General features: G+C 36.8%; 1 protein-coding gene across 1 annotated transcript in view; it reads left to right on the top strand.

Moving 5' to 3' along the window:
* FIG4 (FIG4 phosphoinositide 5-phosphatase) overlaps positions 1-16,239 on the top strand; it is a 109,038-nt gene that overhangs the window by 50,991 nt on the left and 41,808 nt on the right. Inside the window, exons 16-21 of the mRNA XM_081036901.1 lie at positions 2,824-2,959; positions 8,382-8,440; positions 9,644-9,791; positions 12,350-12,433; positions 14,158-14,353; positions 15,314-15,396. Of these exons, the coding sequence (XP_080893027.1) occupies positions 2,824-2,959; positions 8,382-8,440; positions 9,644-9,791; positions 12,350-12,433; positions 14,158-14,353; positions 15,314-15,396 (706 nt within the window). The remainder of the gene's footprint in view (positions 1-2,823; positions 2,960-8,381; positions 8,441-9,643; positions 9,792-12,349; positions 12,434-14,157; positions 14,354-15,313; positions 15,397-16,239) is intronic.

Genomic DNA, 16,239 nt, shown 5'->3' with positions numbered 1-16,239 from the left:
AGGTCATTCTTCCAACAGCATGTTTAGAGTGAATAAGCTTGGTTTGGCAATAGCGGAAAGAGGACAATTGGAAACATGTTTTGCTTTAATGACATTTTAAATAGCATTAGTAACTCTGATTAAAACACAACTATCCATCTCTCCCACAATTAAATGTGGCAAAAGAAAAAGTTTCAATTTACTACTTTCAGTTTAAACTGACTGCAGTGACAGCTACTATACTATACTTCCCTGGTATGTTCATGCTCCCACTCTCCAAAACGACCATTTCATACCTGTCCTTTCTCTAATCCTACAGCACTCCAATCTCAGCTGATGACCTTGCTTTGTACTTCGTTGAGAAAATAAGTCATTGAGGTGAACTCTCGCTTTGTCTTACCAACAAATGCAGAGCCTGCTCTTCTCACACCCATAGTTTCTACCTTGTGTTGTGTTATCGTGTTGAAGTGGCCCTGTCCCCTCTACTGTGCTCTGAAATCCCTTCCCTCCTGCAGTCCTGTAATTAATTATGTGCTCATTGTTGTACCTGGTCTGTTTCTCCCTCTCTACTTCCTCTTTTCCATTAGCATGAAAGCACACCTTAGTGTTTTCCATCTCACCTTTCCTTCTAGCCTTAATCCCACATCCCATTTCTCTACATAAGCAAAACCTCTTGAAAGAATTATTTGCGTGCCTGTTTCCTCTCTTAAATCCTATTCTCTCCATTTGCTTCACTGCCCTATCATGCCACTGAAAATGTGCTTGTCAAAATCACCGACTATTCCCACATTGCCAGATCCCAGGGGTCACTTTTCTATCTTTATCTACTCAGCCTCGCAGCAGCTCTTATCACAGTCAAATAATGTTCCTTTTCATTACTGATATCAGGGCCCTTTTATCACACACTTAATAAAATATTAGAATAACAAATTTTCTACTTCCAAAATAAAGTTTATGGCTGATTAAAAAGAATTGTTATATTCAAGCCTGATCTATTTAAATACAGTGTATAATAAAACTGGTTAGTGTTTAGCTGTTTGAATGGAGTTTGAATTGGTGCATATTCTTTTTTCCTTTGAAACATGATTGAGTACAAAAATAGGTAATCATTTTATTCTACAGAGAACTTTCCTGTTTTAGGCTCCTATCCATATCCAAAATACCACAAGTACTTCCTGAGCGTGATTGTCTCACTTGCTGTCAAAAGAGCCAGGAAAAAATCTTCAGGCTCATTAGGCCTGGCTTTATAGTCCAAGCTTAACTAGTGACCATAAGCTCCATAGATATATTTTAAGTTATAACAATAGTAGTACCTTCAAGAAGTCTTCTTTATGATCCTTTGAAGGACTATTCTTTATTTGGTTATGTTTCTCACATCCTGTATTTTTTCATACTTGCTAAAAATTAAAGGTAGCTACTCTTAGGTTTAAAGGATGAAAGAAACTCCTTGAAAACTTGGCTAAAAAATGGAAAGCTTCTCTAGATAGCATTAAGATATTTTGAGGTACCACATAGATGAGTTAGTAACTGTCATTAAGGCTATTCAAGAAGCATAAGGAATGTAATTACTATAAAAGCAGTATGTTTACTTTTGTATTTAAAGAGGATGCGATAATGTCTACATCATTTAATACTTAATGTTTTCTCTCAACAAATGGCAAAAAAAGCCCCTAAATATATTCAGCATATAAACACATTGCTTTTACATGTTACTTTTAGCCTGAAAACGCTGTTTTAATGGAATACTTCCTGTCAAAATACTAATAACTCAAATACATGTTTGGTGTACCATATTGCGTTTATTGCTTTTGCTGAAATGACCAAATAGCCCAATGAGAACAATGTTGCTAAATTTCAGGTATATGTGTTCACAATATCTATTGGAAGAAAATTGATTTTATGATAATGTTATTTCAAAAACAGTCATTTGTACTGGGCTATGTTTTGAGTTCCATGCTCATTTTCAGAAAGAGGTCATTATTTATATTGTGGATATCTGCCCCAAACTTGAGTACCTAGAGCTCTGAGACAAGAATGAAAAGAAGGAAGTGAGGGGAAAGAAAAAAGGATGCTGGGGGGAGACGGTGCAGAATGGGAAAGGAAGTTTATAAGACCACTTCAGAGCTTATCATCATTTTTACCAAAATTTAATTAGAAGAGGAAGAGGAAATACAACATATACATACATGGTCAGTAATTTGGAGTGATTGAATGGTTAGAATGAGGCTATTATCAGTGTGCCTGTTCTGCCTTTATTAGCAAACACAAAAGGGAATGGGCCAGGTCCACAGCGGGGCGGAGCGGGAGAGCAGGAAATGTTGTAAACACATTCTCTGCTAAAGAAATGGAGACTTAGCTTTTCAAGGATTCAAAGTGGAAACTATGTGAACTAACTTGTTCAAGGATGTGCAACAGATAATGGGTAGGAATTGGGTTATTTTATTTGTCTCTAATATCTCTGCTTGTGTTTGCAATAATGTAGAGATGTATTTATTTCAGTAAAACTAACAAATGGTGAGAATATATTTTAATCCTAAAAATCACTGTGGTATTATGGCAGTTCTTCAAGATTTTTAAGAACCTCTCAAAATTCAAGTTTCTTGCAGTATCCTCTATATTATGAGAGGTATGGAGCAAAAAGAAAACATTTTGAAGCAAATTTTAAACTCTGCTCAAAATCGTGGTTTTAGATTTGTTTGTGTATGGCTTCTGAAGTATAAATACTGTTATTTTCAAAGATGTATTCCATGGAATCACAGTTGTACTCATTCTCCTGAGAAAACGTTCTTCTGAGTCGCGTATGTCAGTAATGGATTTCCTGAAATGCGTATCTTTGCTTTTTAGATGCTGACAGACAAGATGCCATTAATCTCTTCTTGGGAGTTTTCCATCCCACAGAAGGGAAACCTCATCTCTGGGAACTCCCAACAGATTTTTATTTGCATCATAAAAACACCATGAAGCTTTTACCAACAAGGAGGTATTTTTCTCCCTAGTCTATATGTAAACTCAGATTTGATGTTATTTTGAAAATGAAACTTTGTTTTGTTTTGTTTTGTTTTGAGAAATAATTACATGTTACTGAAGTAGTCAGCCTTTCTACCTGTTTGCCATGAGGAATTTAGTATTGTTGACGCCCTGAGAGTAGGTTTGGGAAATTGTCCTTAACAATTGGTGGTTTGCATTTTCCGCAAGATACAAAGTTTCAGGACTTACTTATTGAATGTAAGTTATACCTTCACTAAGGCAAACCATCACCATCATTTTTGAGTGCTTCCTACCACCGGGGAACTCGAAAGAATTTTGACATTTAAGGAGTCAGCTTTTGGGTCTTCAAGGGTGGTGTCTAAGCAGCGTCGCTTTGGAATTCCTCCAGTGTTTCTTCCTCCGAAGCACAACCAACTCTTGGAGATACTAGTCAAGACAGGAAACCAGCGCAGTGACTTCAGTGGCAGATACCACTCCCATCACCTTTACCACTCAATTTGGGCTTTTTAGAGTTATTCATCAGGTCAGGTCATTTTGATGACAGTTAAATAAGTATTAATGTCCTCAAAAGAGATGCACTGTGTACCTGAAGTGTTTTAACAGGACACCCTATAGTGTGGGCCTCAGGGTCAGAGAGTTGAGTATCTGCAGTTGTGTGGCATTGGACAAGGTATTTAACCTCTCTAAGCCTCATTTTCCTCATCTGCAAAGTGTAAACGACAGGACACGCCTCACAGAGTTATTGTGAGGATTTCATGAGAACACTCATGGTTTTAATTGAGGAGTCATGTCCTAATATAATCAGTTTTGCCCCATCAGCGCAATTTTTATATATGTGTATGAGTTTGGAGCCTGGTCCATTCTGTTCACAGGCCCATAATGTCAAGTTCTTTCATAATGCTCTTCTCTCGCAGCACCAGTTTGATATAGCCCTTATTTTGTGCACTGACGCCTCCCAAACACTACAGGGGTTATTGACAGTCTGTGCTAATTATGTGGATAGACCACAAACAACTGGTGAATTAGCAAATGCGGATGTTACAGCTGTTAAACCAAATTCTGTGTCACTTCAGGAATATTTAAAATATTAGGGAAGTGTCAGACTTCATAAGTTTCTCAGATTTGTTCTGATATGTGCATATTACTGGAATAACCAACTTAATGCTTGAGCTTACTTTCCCTATAAATGAAGCTCTGCTGGTTTTTACATTAAATTTAATACTAATAAATGATTGCTTCTGTGAATTTTGGCTGACAAGCAAAAAATTTGGAACTAATTACATTTATCTGGGGAGAAATGAGCGTAAATACCTATATTTAGCTTTGGTGATACAATTGACTATGGGTAAATGTGTTTGATTTTCTGAAATTTTATATTGCTTCTAAGTATTGAAACTATTAAGACAAGTTGGAAACAACAAAAACTTGATTTTCTACTGCAGAAATTAGCTAGTATTTTTCAAGGGTAAATTAAACTACTTGCTTACCTTGAGTTACATAACTAAGGCAGGTAGTGTTAGAGCTTATTTGGGGAAATAAAAAGAAGCTAGTGTTACATCCCCATTTTCTAGAAAAAAAGGATACTGAGGTGTGAAGAGAATGTATTTTGACAGATTATTCAGCTAGTTAGGTGATAAGAATCAGCTACAAGCCTGCTACTAAAAATAAAGTTTTATCGAAGTAGCTGACATGGCTCTCTCTCAGTTGTTTTTGCTTTTTTCTCCAGAACATCAAGAATCCCAAAAATTGGTTAATCGTGTCAAAAATTGATACTGTAGTTATAAATACTGTAAGATAAATTTCAGTGTTTTATTTTGGACTTTCTAGTGTCACCCACCTATACTGATTATTTTGATGCCAGTTAAAGCAGTATAATTCTCAGAAGAAATGAACAATTTAGCCAGAGGCACTAACAGGACAAGAGTGTGGATTTAAGGCTTGCATGCAGCTGAGTCGGATTTTCTGCAAGTGTTTGACCTTAGACCTGCTTCTTAACTTCTGGAAATCTCGTTTTCTCATCTGTAAAATGGAGATGACTATGCACACCTCATAAGGTTGTTTTGCAGATTAAATGAGAAAATGTGAGGAAGTGCCTAGTACTGGGTCTGCCACAGAATAAACACAGCCCTGAAGTGGTCAGGTGATGGAGAGACTGCCTCCAGTTACTACCCGTGAGACAGTGAGCAAGTCATGTAACTGGTCTGATTCTCTGTCCACATCGGTAAAACGGAGATAATAGTGTATAACTTGTAGGTTTTTCTGAGAATCAGATGAGATAATACAAGTGCTTAGCACATACTAAATCCAATAGATATCAGTATTGTTTTCATTCTTTAAGTAGATCACATTCCCTAGTTGTAACATTTATTAAAAATCATATAGGTGGCCATAAAATCTGGAAACTTAAGTAACATTATTTTATCGCTTATTATAATATAAATAGAAACTTTATTATGTATTTGTTTGTTTCCAAATTTGGTGATCCTCCTGTATTCTATACTGTGTTTACCATTGATTTATTCTGAAATAATGTTTTTATTAAATGATAAAAGAATAATAAACCTAGCTCTGTCTAGAGTTCATCCAAACCAGGTCCCCTACAGGTAACTACTTGTTACTCAAAATCCCACATTTATTGATCGGCTCAAAACTACTATTTGAAGCTTTGTTCTGACTTAGGTTGTGGCATCCATCATCTAAGTGTTTATAATGTCACCAAGATGTTGTTAGATCTGAAGCATTAATTATTTCACTGACTCAGAGTTGGGAGGTCTCCTGGCTCCACTCACTGTCTGCTGTGGGACTTTCTTCTGTATCTGCCCAGAGAGAGGTCATCTGGTCTGTGCTTGACTCGTCCTCATTTGTCAACCAGCACAAGCCTGGTTGAGGAGGCAGTTGTTTCAGAAAGTTCACTTACACAATTCTTCCTCATATCATGCTGAGACCTGCTTCTCTGCACTTTACCTACAAATCTTAGTTCAACCCACTGAGACCTTTATGATTTCCTCATCCCCTTGATCATCTTTTAAATATTTGAAGACAAGTTCATACATTCTCAAAATCTCGTCTTCTCCAGGTTAAATGGCCCCACTTTCTTCAGCTGTTCCTCATATGCTGTGGTATCAAGTATCTTTAGCATTCAGAATTCTCTCCTCTGTATGTATTCCAGTCGATGTCAATGTTCTTTTTAAACTGGTGTCCAAACCTGGGTCCAATCATAGTCAGAGTTTGGTCTGATTGGTGCCAACTTTTATGGGACCATTATTCCCCTGTCCTTGGTACTCTATTTTTATCATTAAGTGTAAGATTGCATTAACTGTTTTCAGCCTTTCCATCATAGTGTTAACTCAGACCTTCCTGTCTGTTAGAACTCCCAAGTCTTTTTAACATGTCGTGCTGCCATGCCATATTTATACCAGGCTGTGTTCATTTGAGCATTCTTGTCCTGCTCATATATGCTTTGACTGCTTCCCCAAAAAAGTATTTAAATGTGTGTCCTTTCTATTAACTATTCATCTTAGTAGCTTTGTAGCTTCTTTACATTTAATCATCCGGGCCACCTTGATTCTAATAAAAGTCTTTGATGAAAATTACTGAATAGCGTAGCTGGCATGTGGAATACCACCAGACAATTCCTTAAAATTGTTCCATAATTTTTGGTTGGAATCATTTCAACAGCTGTAACTTACTATATTGTTATCACTTAACTATACTGTTATCCTGCCCACATATTCTGTGTCTTGTTCGCAAATATTGATTGCTTTGCTAAAGTCCATATATGTTATTTCAGAGGGCTCCGAAGTTAACGTGGGGAACTAAAGAGTCATTTTTAATCTCCTTAACCTTTCTATGTGAGCCAGTGGAACTGAGCGTTCTTAATGCTGGGGACTGAAAAAGAGAAAAGATGCTGACTTCCTAGGTATTGTACATACACAGAGAAAGAACTGACACCAACTTGCATCTCCCTCCTCTGATCCCTGGTCCCAAAGGAGGTTTCTGTCCTGGTGCAGGAGTTCTTTCTCTGAGTAAATGTACCTGGTGCTGGAGGTAATGAAGATTCCCAGTCCTGGGCTTGGTCTTCTCACGCTCTCATCCTCCATCCATTTCAGTTCCTCTTTCCCAGGGCACACATTTCTCCTGGGCTTCTTTTCTTCTGAGACCCACTTAGAGGAGGTGGACTTCCAAAAAAGTATTGTTAAGTTGCTTTGTCTTGCTTAGGAAATACAGTTTAGTGTTATTTAGAAAAAAATTACGTCCTGGTCTCAAATCACTAATACAAGATTATCTCGTAATTCTTTTTCTCCACATGGTGCACTCTGAATTAAAACACGTTTTTATAATATGTACTTTTTATTGACTAAGCTGGGTATATTTTGTTTCATATTTCTTTTCTTCATCATGCTTGGTTATGTACGCATATTCTGCTTGCCATCTCCAAAGAGAGTTCTCTGTGTTGCCTATTTCATTTAAATACTCCCCCATTCTTCATAATGGGATTATCCAAGATTATAATGTCAGCATTTTATATTTAGAAAGCCTTTCATTTGTTTAAAGTTATATTCTCAGCATTTCTGTCCATAGGCTCTTTTTTCTGAACCTTTTGAAAAGGTGTTTTTTAAAAAGTTTTGATATGCCACCACACATCATTCCGCTTCCTAGTTCTCGTGAACTTTGATATAGCATTTTTTCTTTAAATATCCACTTCATCAGAATTTGATTTATAATTAAATTCAGTGTTCAGCAAGAAGGCTCTTTCAGATTCTCTGCTCAGAGCAGATGAGTGTTCAAGCAGAAATCCAGATCGTTGAAATTCCCTGCCTTACTCTCATTTGATTACTCTGATCAACTAATGAATACTTAGAAAGATAAACAGGGCTTATACTATTTTCTGAGCGAACTTGCTCTTTAGGACTATCCATTCACTTCATGATTTTGCTGAACTGTTTTAAGAAACTATACACACAGACCCATGCACATAGAGCAGAGTAGAAAAGGTAATCTAAATCTCAGATAATTACATACAAGCCAATCATGGCAGCCAAGGCCCCGCCACTCACCGGGTGCCAGTCCCCTCCCTGGGGACAAGTAACAGCAGCTCATAGAATCTGGCTTAGTATACCCAAATCTTGTTTTAGCAAAAAGTACATCAGAGCATTTTGACTCTCAGATGTGTTCATGGCATTTTTGTAGATCTGTGACAGTTGAAACAAGAAAGGGGTTGGGAAAGTAATTAACATGTTGAAGACTTACCATGCCAAAAGCTTCACAAACGTGTTTTAAAAAGAAAAAGAAAAAAAAAAACTTTGATGTATGAGGTACTATCTTACCATAAATCATACAATCCCTTTAATCTAGTGAATTGTAGAAAACCAACATTTACATTTAATCCATCTTTCTTTTTTTTTATTTTATAGTTATACTTACTGGTGGACACCAGAGATAATAAAACATTTACCACTGCCTTATGATGAAGGTAGGTATGCTGTTTCTCTTTTAGTTTTCATACTAACATTTTGGAATTATTCCTACATGAGCTTGAAGTATTAAATTCTTGGCATATAATATTTTGTTAGAAAGAAATGAATAGCTACTCAGTGTTATGTTGCTGTTATAAGGGGGTTGAGACATCTTAGACAGCTTTTTAAAGGGCAGGGATTGTTTTAAACTTCTTTTATCTAAGTAGGCCAATGCCTTGTATTGTGTCTTACACTTATTAGGTTATGTCCCTTACATGTTTAGTAGATATAAAATACTACTTCATCATTTCAAATTAGTACTAATTGTATTTCTAGATATTTGGTGGTAATGGGGAGAAAGTGAAGACCCATTTACAAGGAGAAATAAAACCTTTTCCTACACCTAAGCAGTAAAAAAAGGTATAGATGTGTTTCTAAAAGTATCTTTTAGTCACTAAAGTTTAATTAAATTTTATTAATTGGTCAGAAAGACAGGAAAATTTTTGTATTAAAAAATATTCTCCAATGTACAATACATTAGAACGATGTTTCCAAATTTAAATAACTGCTCTGTTTTAAATAGGGTTTGGCCCTGGTTCTGCTTCTGATTCCCCTGACCTTGGGCAAGCCAATTTTTTTATGTGTGAAAGGGAAGTATGATTACTGTCCGTCTGGAACACTCCGGTTGGGGACGCCACGTAGCGTGGTTAACCATCCCAGCTCTGGGTGGTGAAGTCATGAAGTCAGAAGATAGCAAATGATTTTCAGTTCTTAATAAATTATTGATTTTTAAAAAGTATTTGGAAGCTTAAAATTCTGGGCAAAATGATCACTCATATTGCTACGAAGGTTCTGGAAGAAAGGAAAGGACTTTTGACAGTTTAACATTGGCCATAAACAGGATTTGAAATATACAAGAAAATTTAGTGAAATAGCTGCTTGATTTTTATCTACAAGGCCAGAGGGCACTTATTTAAGAGCAGAAAGGAACTGAAAGAGCTGAATAATATGACTTCTAAAACAACTCCTTGCTCCTGCCCCCTTACAGCCTGTGACACTCGGCTTTACGTTGTATATTCTGTGCACATATATTTTGTCTCTTTCCTGAGTGCCAAAGACAGAAATGGAACCTTGTTCAGTGAGCTGTTTGGAAACAGTTGATAATTATCGACATGTTTGCTAGATATAATCGAAAGAGTAACAGGCAGTATCTCTCTTAGTTATCTGTGCTGCGAACTTAAAGAAGTTGATAGTGAAGAAATTTCACAAATACGAAGAAGAGATTGACATCCACAATGAGTTCTTCCGACCGTACGAACTGAGCAGTTTTGATGATACCTTTTGCTTGGCTATGACAAGTTCTGCACGGTATGTCACGAGCATTCTGCTCCTATAAGGATTTGGGAACTGCAGTTGTCCTGGTTTATAGAGACATGTCTTACTTTACCCGAAATCTGTTCTGCAAGCAGGTGGTGCTTCAGCCCCTGAATACCTCCTGTGATGGGGAGCCCACCACTTCAGGAAGGAGTCCCTTCTATTGTTAGACAACTGGAGTTAATTGCTGCCCTTTGATCAGTTGAAACCTGCCTCTCACTGGTCCTACTTTGTCATTTGAAGTAAACTCAGTTTTTTTTTCATTGAACATAGAAGTTGAGAGCTAACATAATTTGTGGGGAAAAAACATAGTCTTTGGTACTAGAAAGGCCGGGATGTGAATCTTAGACCAGCCACTGCCTACCTGTGTGACTTTGAGAAAATTATCCAACGTATCTTGAGTCTCTGTTTCTTCATTTCTTACACAGAGGGGTGAGCGTGACACGCACACACCTACACACGTAAATACTATACACACACATGCCAAGTCCCTAATGTGCCTGACACAGGAAACTAATAAAGGGTGGCTACCATTATATTACTATTTTTATTAGGCACAGTGCAAGTCTAATTCTTCTATAGGTCAGCCTGCCAGATATTGGAGGAAGCAGTAGTAATTTTTTTCAGGGTAAATATCTTCCATTCTTTCTTTCGTAAGTCATGTGACCTTGCTTCCAGACTCTCCCCGTCCTGGTCTATCATCCCTGAACATAACTTCATTTTTCTGGGTCTCTTTTAGACTTTGGTGTGGGGCCTTTTAGGAAAATGATAGAACTAGTATAAGAAAATTAGGTCAAGCATAGCACTCTTTGATTATTATGTTTAATGCTGAAGTTTACATTGTTATATTTTAAATTTTCTTCAAATGTGATATATGTATGCCTAAGCTTAACATGGTACACGTGGAAACGTTTTATGGTTTTTATTTCCTAGAAATCACTCTACATTTTGCTTCAGTTTTAGATGGAAAATTTGGAGTTTTTACTTGCTTGATTTTCAATTAAACTTGTTAAAGTTTAGCAGTTTTAACTATAAGCTCATTGTCATTTCCAGAATTTTTCAATTCAGCAAAAGATGAATGATGCTAGGTATATGCATACATACAGGTATACACGGGTTTTCTGTATTTACAAGACTTACGTTCTATAAAGCTCCTGAAAACACTGAATTAGAGACCAGTGAATACCTACTCCTAGGGGAAACACACTGTTAGGTTCCTGAAAGCCACCGGTCACATTTTCGTCAGCCATTGTTTTGTGTGTTTCTGTTTAAAGACACCTTATTTAATACATATTGTCAGTTCATTAACATTGAACTCACAGCAACAGCACTATGCCTCCTGCCTGAATGAAGCTTCTCTAACACACGTATTTTCTGTATAACACACAGTTGTCTTGTGCTCTAAAACACAAGACAGCTTCAGCACTACGCTTGGGGGCCATTTTAGACAGAGATCACCAACACAAAGCACAAAAATGTGAAAACCATGGCACCATATAGACTGTGGAAAGGATACTTGTTTACAGCGTGAGAGCTAATACCGAAAGGCAGACTGTCACCTTGTTCTGCCTCAGCTGGGAACAGGAGCAGTGGCTTATTCTAATTGTTCACGCTTTTGCACATGCACACATCTGGGAGGGATGGTGAAAGCTCTGAGTGTTGATGTTCGGATTAGAAATAAATTTCAGTGAGTAAGCAAATTCTCAAATATGGAGTTCACCGATAATGAGGATCAACTACATGTTCAAAAAGAAAGAAAAATTAAACCACTTACATTTTACAACACTTACATTTTACAACATTTTCAAACTGATAAAGAGGCATTTTGAGTCAGATTCAATATTACTTTCTTTTCCTTCAAAAAAATGTAATATTGACTCACACTTGGAGCAGTATCTTTGCCAATAACTGTTGCTTTTTTTTAGCAACTAGTAAGGAGTTTGGTCTGACTTCAGCAGTGATAGGTAGGTCTTGCATCGTGAGGAAGTAGCTTTCACTTATCTTAGTAGGTGGTAACAATTTCTATTTGAAGTGTTCCACCAGTGTTTTAATGAATGAACCTTAGCCTAATGAGGTAAATGTTGATACTTTAATTTGTGCCACTGTATTTTTTATCATTATGTCTGCTTCCTTAGAAGGTATAGTGTAATGAAAACGTTGTCCATAAAACCAAGTGGCTTAGTGTTTTAAAAAGTCAGTGGGTTTTATGAGTTTAATTTTACCTGAAAACTAATCGTAATACATAACCAGAGGGTATACATCTTAGTAGTGATTTAGATATCAACTCTGTTCCAGTACACAAAATCTTAAATTCCTGATTTATAATCATAAAGAAAATTCACAGTGAAGACTAATAACAGTGAAGTTGCCTAGTGCCGTTAGTTCATAGGGTTTTATGGCCCTGACCACCCAAGCTCCCCACAACATCGGCCTCCGAATATATGGAACTCCAAGGGCTAAGAAGGAATAGTATACAAATGTGAATTGAGTGGAAGGCAGTATCATCTGGATGGACAGAGATTCAGATGTAATTTGTTTTCTCTTTTCTTCAGTGACTTTATGCCTAAGACCATTGGCATTGATCCAAGTCCATTTACTGTGCGTAAACCAGATGAAACCGGAAAATCAGTGTTGGGGTAAGATTTGCATGTAGAATGAAATTTTAAAGATTCATGTAAAATAAGATAGCGTTTGCAATGTAATTTCCACCAAAAACTAATGGCTTCAAGTCACACAGTTTGGGACACAGTCCATTTCTTGCAGCCATACAGTAGTTTGCTTGTAGCACTGGGATCACTAAGGTATTCAATGTGGAAAGTAGAATTTATGGGAATTTCAGCCACAGGCTGAGTTTTTTAATTTTTAATTAGAAATATCACAGATGGCATAATGTATGTCCTATGAATAACTCAGCATCCTCTATTTCCCTCGACATAAAATACTTAGGTAAAAATTTATATTCAACATATTTATTTTTGTTGGCATCCTGAGGAAACATTAAAGCAAATATGTTCAGATAGAGAGATTAATAGATTTTCTGTATATAACTGTAACATTGTTTTGAGGGAGACTTTTTTCTTATATCCAATAATATGGAGAACACGATGAACCATGTTTACATCTTCATGCTTAGAGACTGGAGTGAACTGTTTTGTGTTCTAGCATAAGAATCAGTTACTGCCGCTGACCTGAATAAATGCAATGGTAAGATTTCTTCTAGACCCTGACCAAACTGTAGGTGCTGAGTCCTAATTATACTTAGGAGTGTGTATAGGGCCCTAATTAGATTCTAGCTACATGTGATTTATACAATGGAATATATATTACTATTTTTTGGACACACCATTTCTGTGGCTTAAAAATGTGGCTTTAAATAATATATGTTAAGCCCTGGGCCAGAAGCCTAGGATGTCCTGAAGAGTTTAGAATTTAAGGAGTTCCTGGGACAAATATGTAAATGACCAGCTATATTAGTATATGGCACAGAAATGCTATCAACTTTAATTTTTAATTGTTGAAAGTAGAAACTAATTTATTTTCTAAATTATCCAACCCACAGTCAGATAGTATTACATTTTCCTTTCCTAGAATATTTCAGAATATTGTGGTATTTTATATCCCTTGCAGAGAACTTTTTTAAAAGAGTGGAATATTAAACATTAATAAAAGCCAAAATTATTACTATAAAATATTTTTTGAATCAAAAAAACACAATATTCTTACTACTCTCGAATTTGGAACTAAAATAAAAGTAAATTCTTTTATAAGTCTGGGTATTTTTTCTGTTCCCTTCCCCCCCACCCTATCTATCTCTTACTGTTAGAAGGAATGTTCAGCAAATATAGTTATCTACTAATAACAGTAAATTTTAAAATTTAGTTTATGTTCATTAATTACTACTTTTGTACAAATAATCTGCTGATACTGTGATTGATAAAAATCACAGGAAGGAAGGAAATATACATGGATTTGCTATTGAAGCTTTTACAAGTTATAGGTAATTATACTAGTACCTCAAACAAATAGTCTATTATTGTACCATACATTTTGAAAATATTGATTTCAGTTACCAAAGAAGACACAGTAACTAAGTGGTCAGAAGACTTCTCTGCACTGGCTTACACTCACATTCTGGTTTATTTTCTGAATTTGTAACAGGTTTCAAATTCATATAAAGTCAGTACCTGTACATGGTAAAATATTAAGGTTTTCCCATTAGCAAAACTTGAGCTTAGAAACCAGTTTCTCACAGTCATTTTCTTATGCTTCACCAGGACTAAAGCTTTGGGGTAGATTGCTGCGCAGTGCGTGTTGAGGGTTTGCTTTAAAGATGCTTCACCTCCATATTGATCTTTCAAAGAAACAAAAGCAATCGAGAAGAAGCTGTACTACAGCGGAAAACGGCAGCCAGCGCCCCGCCACCCCCCAGCGAGGAGGCTGTGTCCAGCAGCTCTGAGGATGACTCTGGGACCGACAGGGAAGAGGAGGGCTCTGTGTCGCAGCGCTCCACCCCAGTGAAGATGACTGACACGGGAGACAGTGCCAAAGTGACCGAGGTGTGTGGGAGAGGAGCTTGTGTGGGCCAGCGGGAGGCTCTGAGGAAAGAACTCTAAAATCCTACTTTCAGTTAAAAGGCTGAGAAAAGGTGACATTATCTCACTCACACTTGTCCAATGTGCGGTGGTTGAGGCACCGAATACATCGACAGAATTGCAAATGGTTTCATTTTGAGAAAAGATTGGCATTTGTGCTCCCAGGTATAATGGTGAATTCTTATCACTTCAGAATTTTAAAGAGAATTTTATCCCTCTTTAAGCAGCCCGTTGTTGGAATGAATACAGGGTTTGGACCTGGGCTCACAATCTTTGCATAGCTTCAGTGGGAAATTCATCCTGTTCAATTTGATATAACCAATATATTAAGGGAAAATAAAGGGATGTAAACAACAAAAGAACCGAATCTAGCTTTGGGGAAATTTAATTTCTAGAATTCGCCAAAAGTCATTAGAGGTAGAGATAGCAAATAAAATGTGATAAGAACTAAATCCATTATTCCAGGAGTCAGCAAACTGCAACCAGATTGGCCAAATCCAGCCTGCTGCCTGTTTTTGTAAATAAAGTTTTACTGGCACCCAGCCATGCCTGTTTGTTTATGTTGTCTGTGGTGGCCTTTGCACTGTAACAGCAGAGCTGAGTAGTTGCAGCAGAGATGGTATGACCCAAAGAACCTAAAATATTTACTGTCTGGACCTTTAGAAAAAGTTTGCCAATGCCTGCATCATACAAAAGCAACTGGTAATTATTTAAGTTTTTTACCCTAAAATAAACTATTTTAAGTGGAAATGAAATCAGATTTTATAAAATCTTTCAATGAGAAGTATAATGAATAAGGTTGAAGAAATATTGTGATTACTTTTGTTGAAAAATTCACAGGTTCGTTTTTCTTCATCTTTGGACATAATTAATATGCTAGATGTCTAAAAATTCTTCCTCGTTCTTTTTTTTTTTTAACCCCAGAATGTGGTCCAGCCCATGAAAGAGGTATATGGAATTAATCTCTTTGATGGCCTCTCAGAAGAAGATCTCTCCATTTATTCAAGGTGAACTACTTCCATGTAGAGATTAAGAGAAAAAAATGCAAATTATTATTACAATAACATCTAGTTATAGACTGTGAAAAGGATAATTGTTTACAGTATGAGAGCTAAAACAAAAAGACAATGTTACCTTGTTCTGCCTCAGCTGGGCACATTACATTGGGTTACTCTAATTTTTCACTGTTCTGTACATGCATATGTCTGGGAGTGATCGTGAAAGCTCTGAGAGTTTAACTTTGAAAAACTGAAAATAGTCAATACAGAGGGAAATGAATTCCACTTGGAGTACAGTCATAGCGTTTAGGTCAAATTTGGAAACGCTGATTTATATTTGGAGTTAAAGGGCCTGCTGCCTGAGACTATCTCAGCGCCCCTCAGTGATAAAAAGCAGTGCTACGTACATGTGTTTTCACTGCGCACATATAAGCTGCAGACTGAAGTACAGATATGTTTCTGCATTATTGAACCTGGGATATTCACAATTGAGGACCTTACATTCGCTTTATTTCTGGGCCGCTGGTGGGAGTGGTGGCTGAGCAGGAAAAAGGAAGCCAATTCAGAATGCTACCTACCTTTATTAGGTAGACCTAGCTGAACGGACAGGACCCGCCAAAAGGCATTCCCTGAAATTACTAATATACATAATTTTGTATATCTGAGAAGATTCATAGTTATCAGATTCTCAAAAGAATCCCTTACTTAGAAATCCTCAAGAACCTGACGAGACCACTGGAAACACCCCCTCGGCCTAGAATATGCACTGAGCAGACTTAATTACTGTATGTGAACACCATCCCACTTCATTCATGTAAGTTTGGCTTAGGTAAACTCTATCATACAAAGGAG

The sequence above is a fragment of the Rhinolophus hipposideros genome (assembly GCF_964194185.1).
Source record: "Rhinolophus hipposideros genome assembly, chromosome: 3".
Classification (NCBI taxonomy): Eukaryota; Metazoa; Chordata; class Mammalia; order Chiroptera; family Rhinolophidae; genus Rhinolophus; species Rhinolophus hipposideros.
The sequence above is the reverse complement of the archived record's forward strand: the minus strand, read 5'-3'. Positions and strand labels throughout refer to the sequence as shown.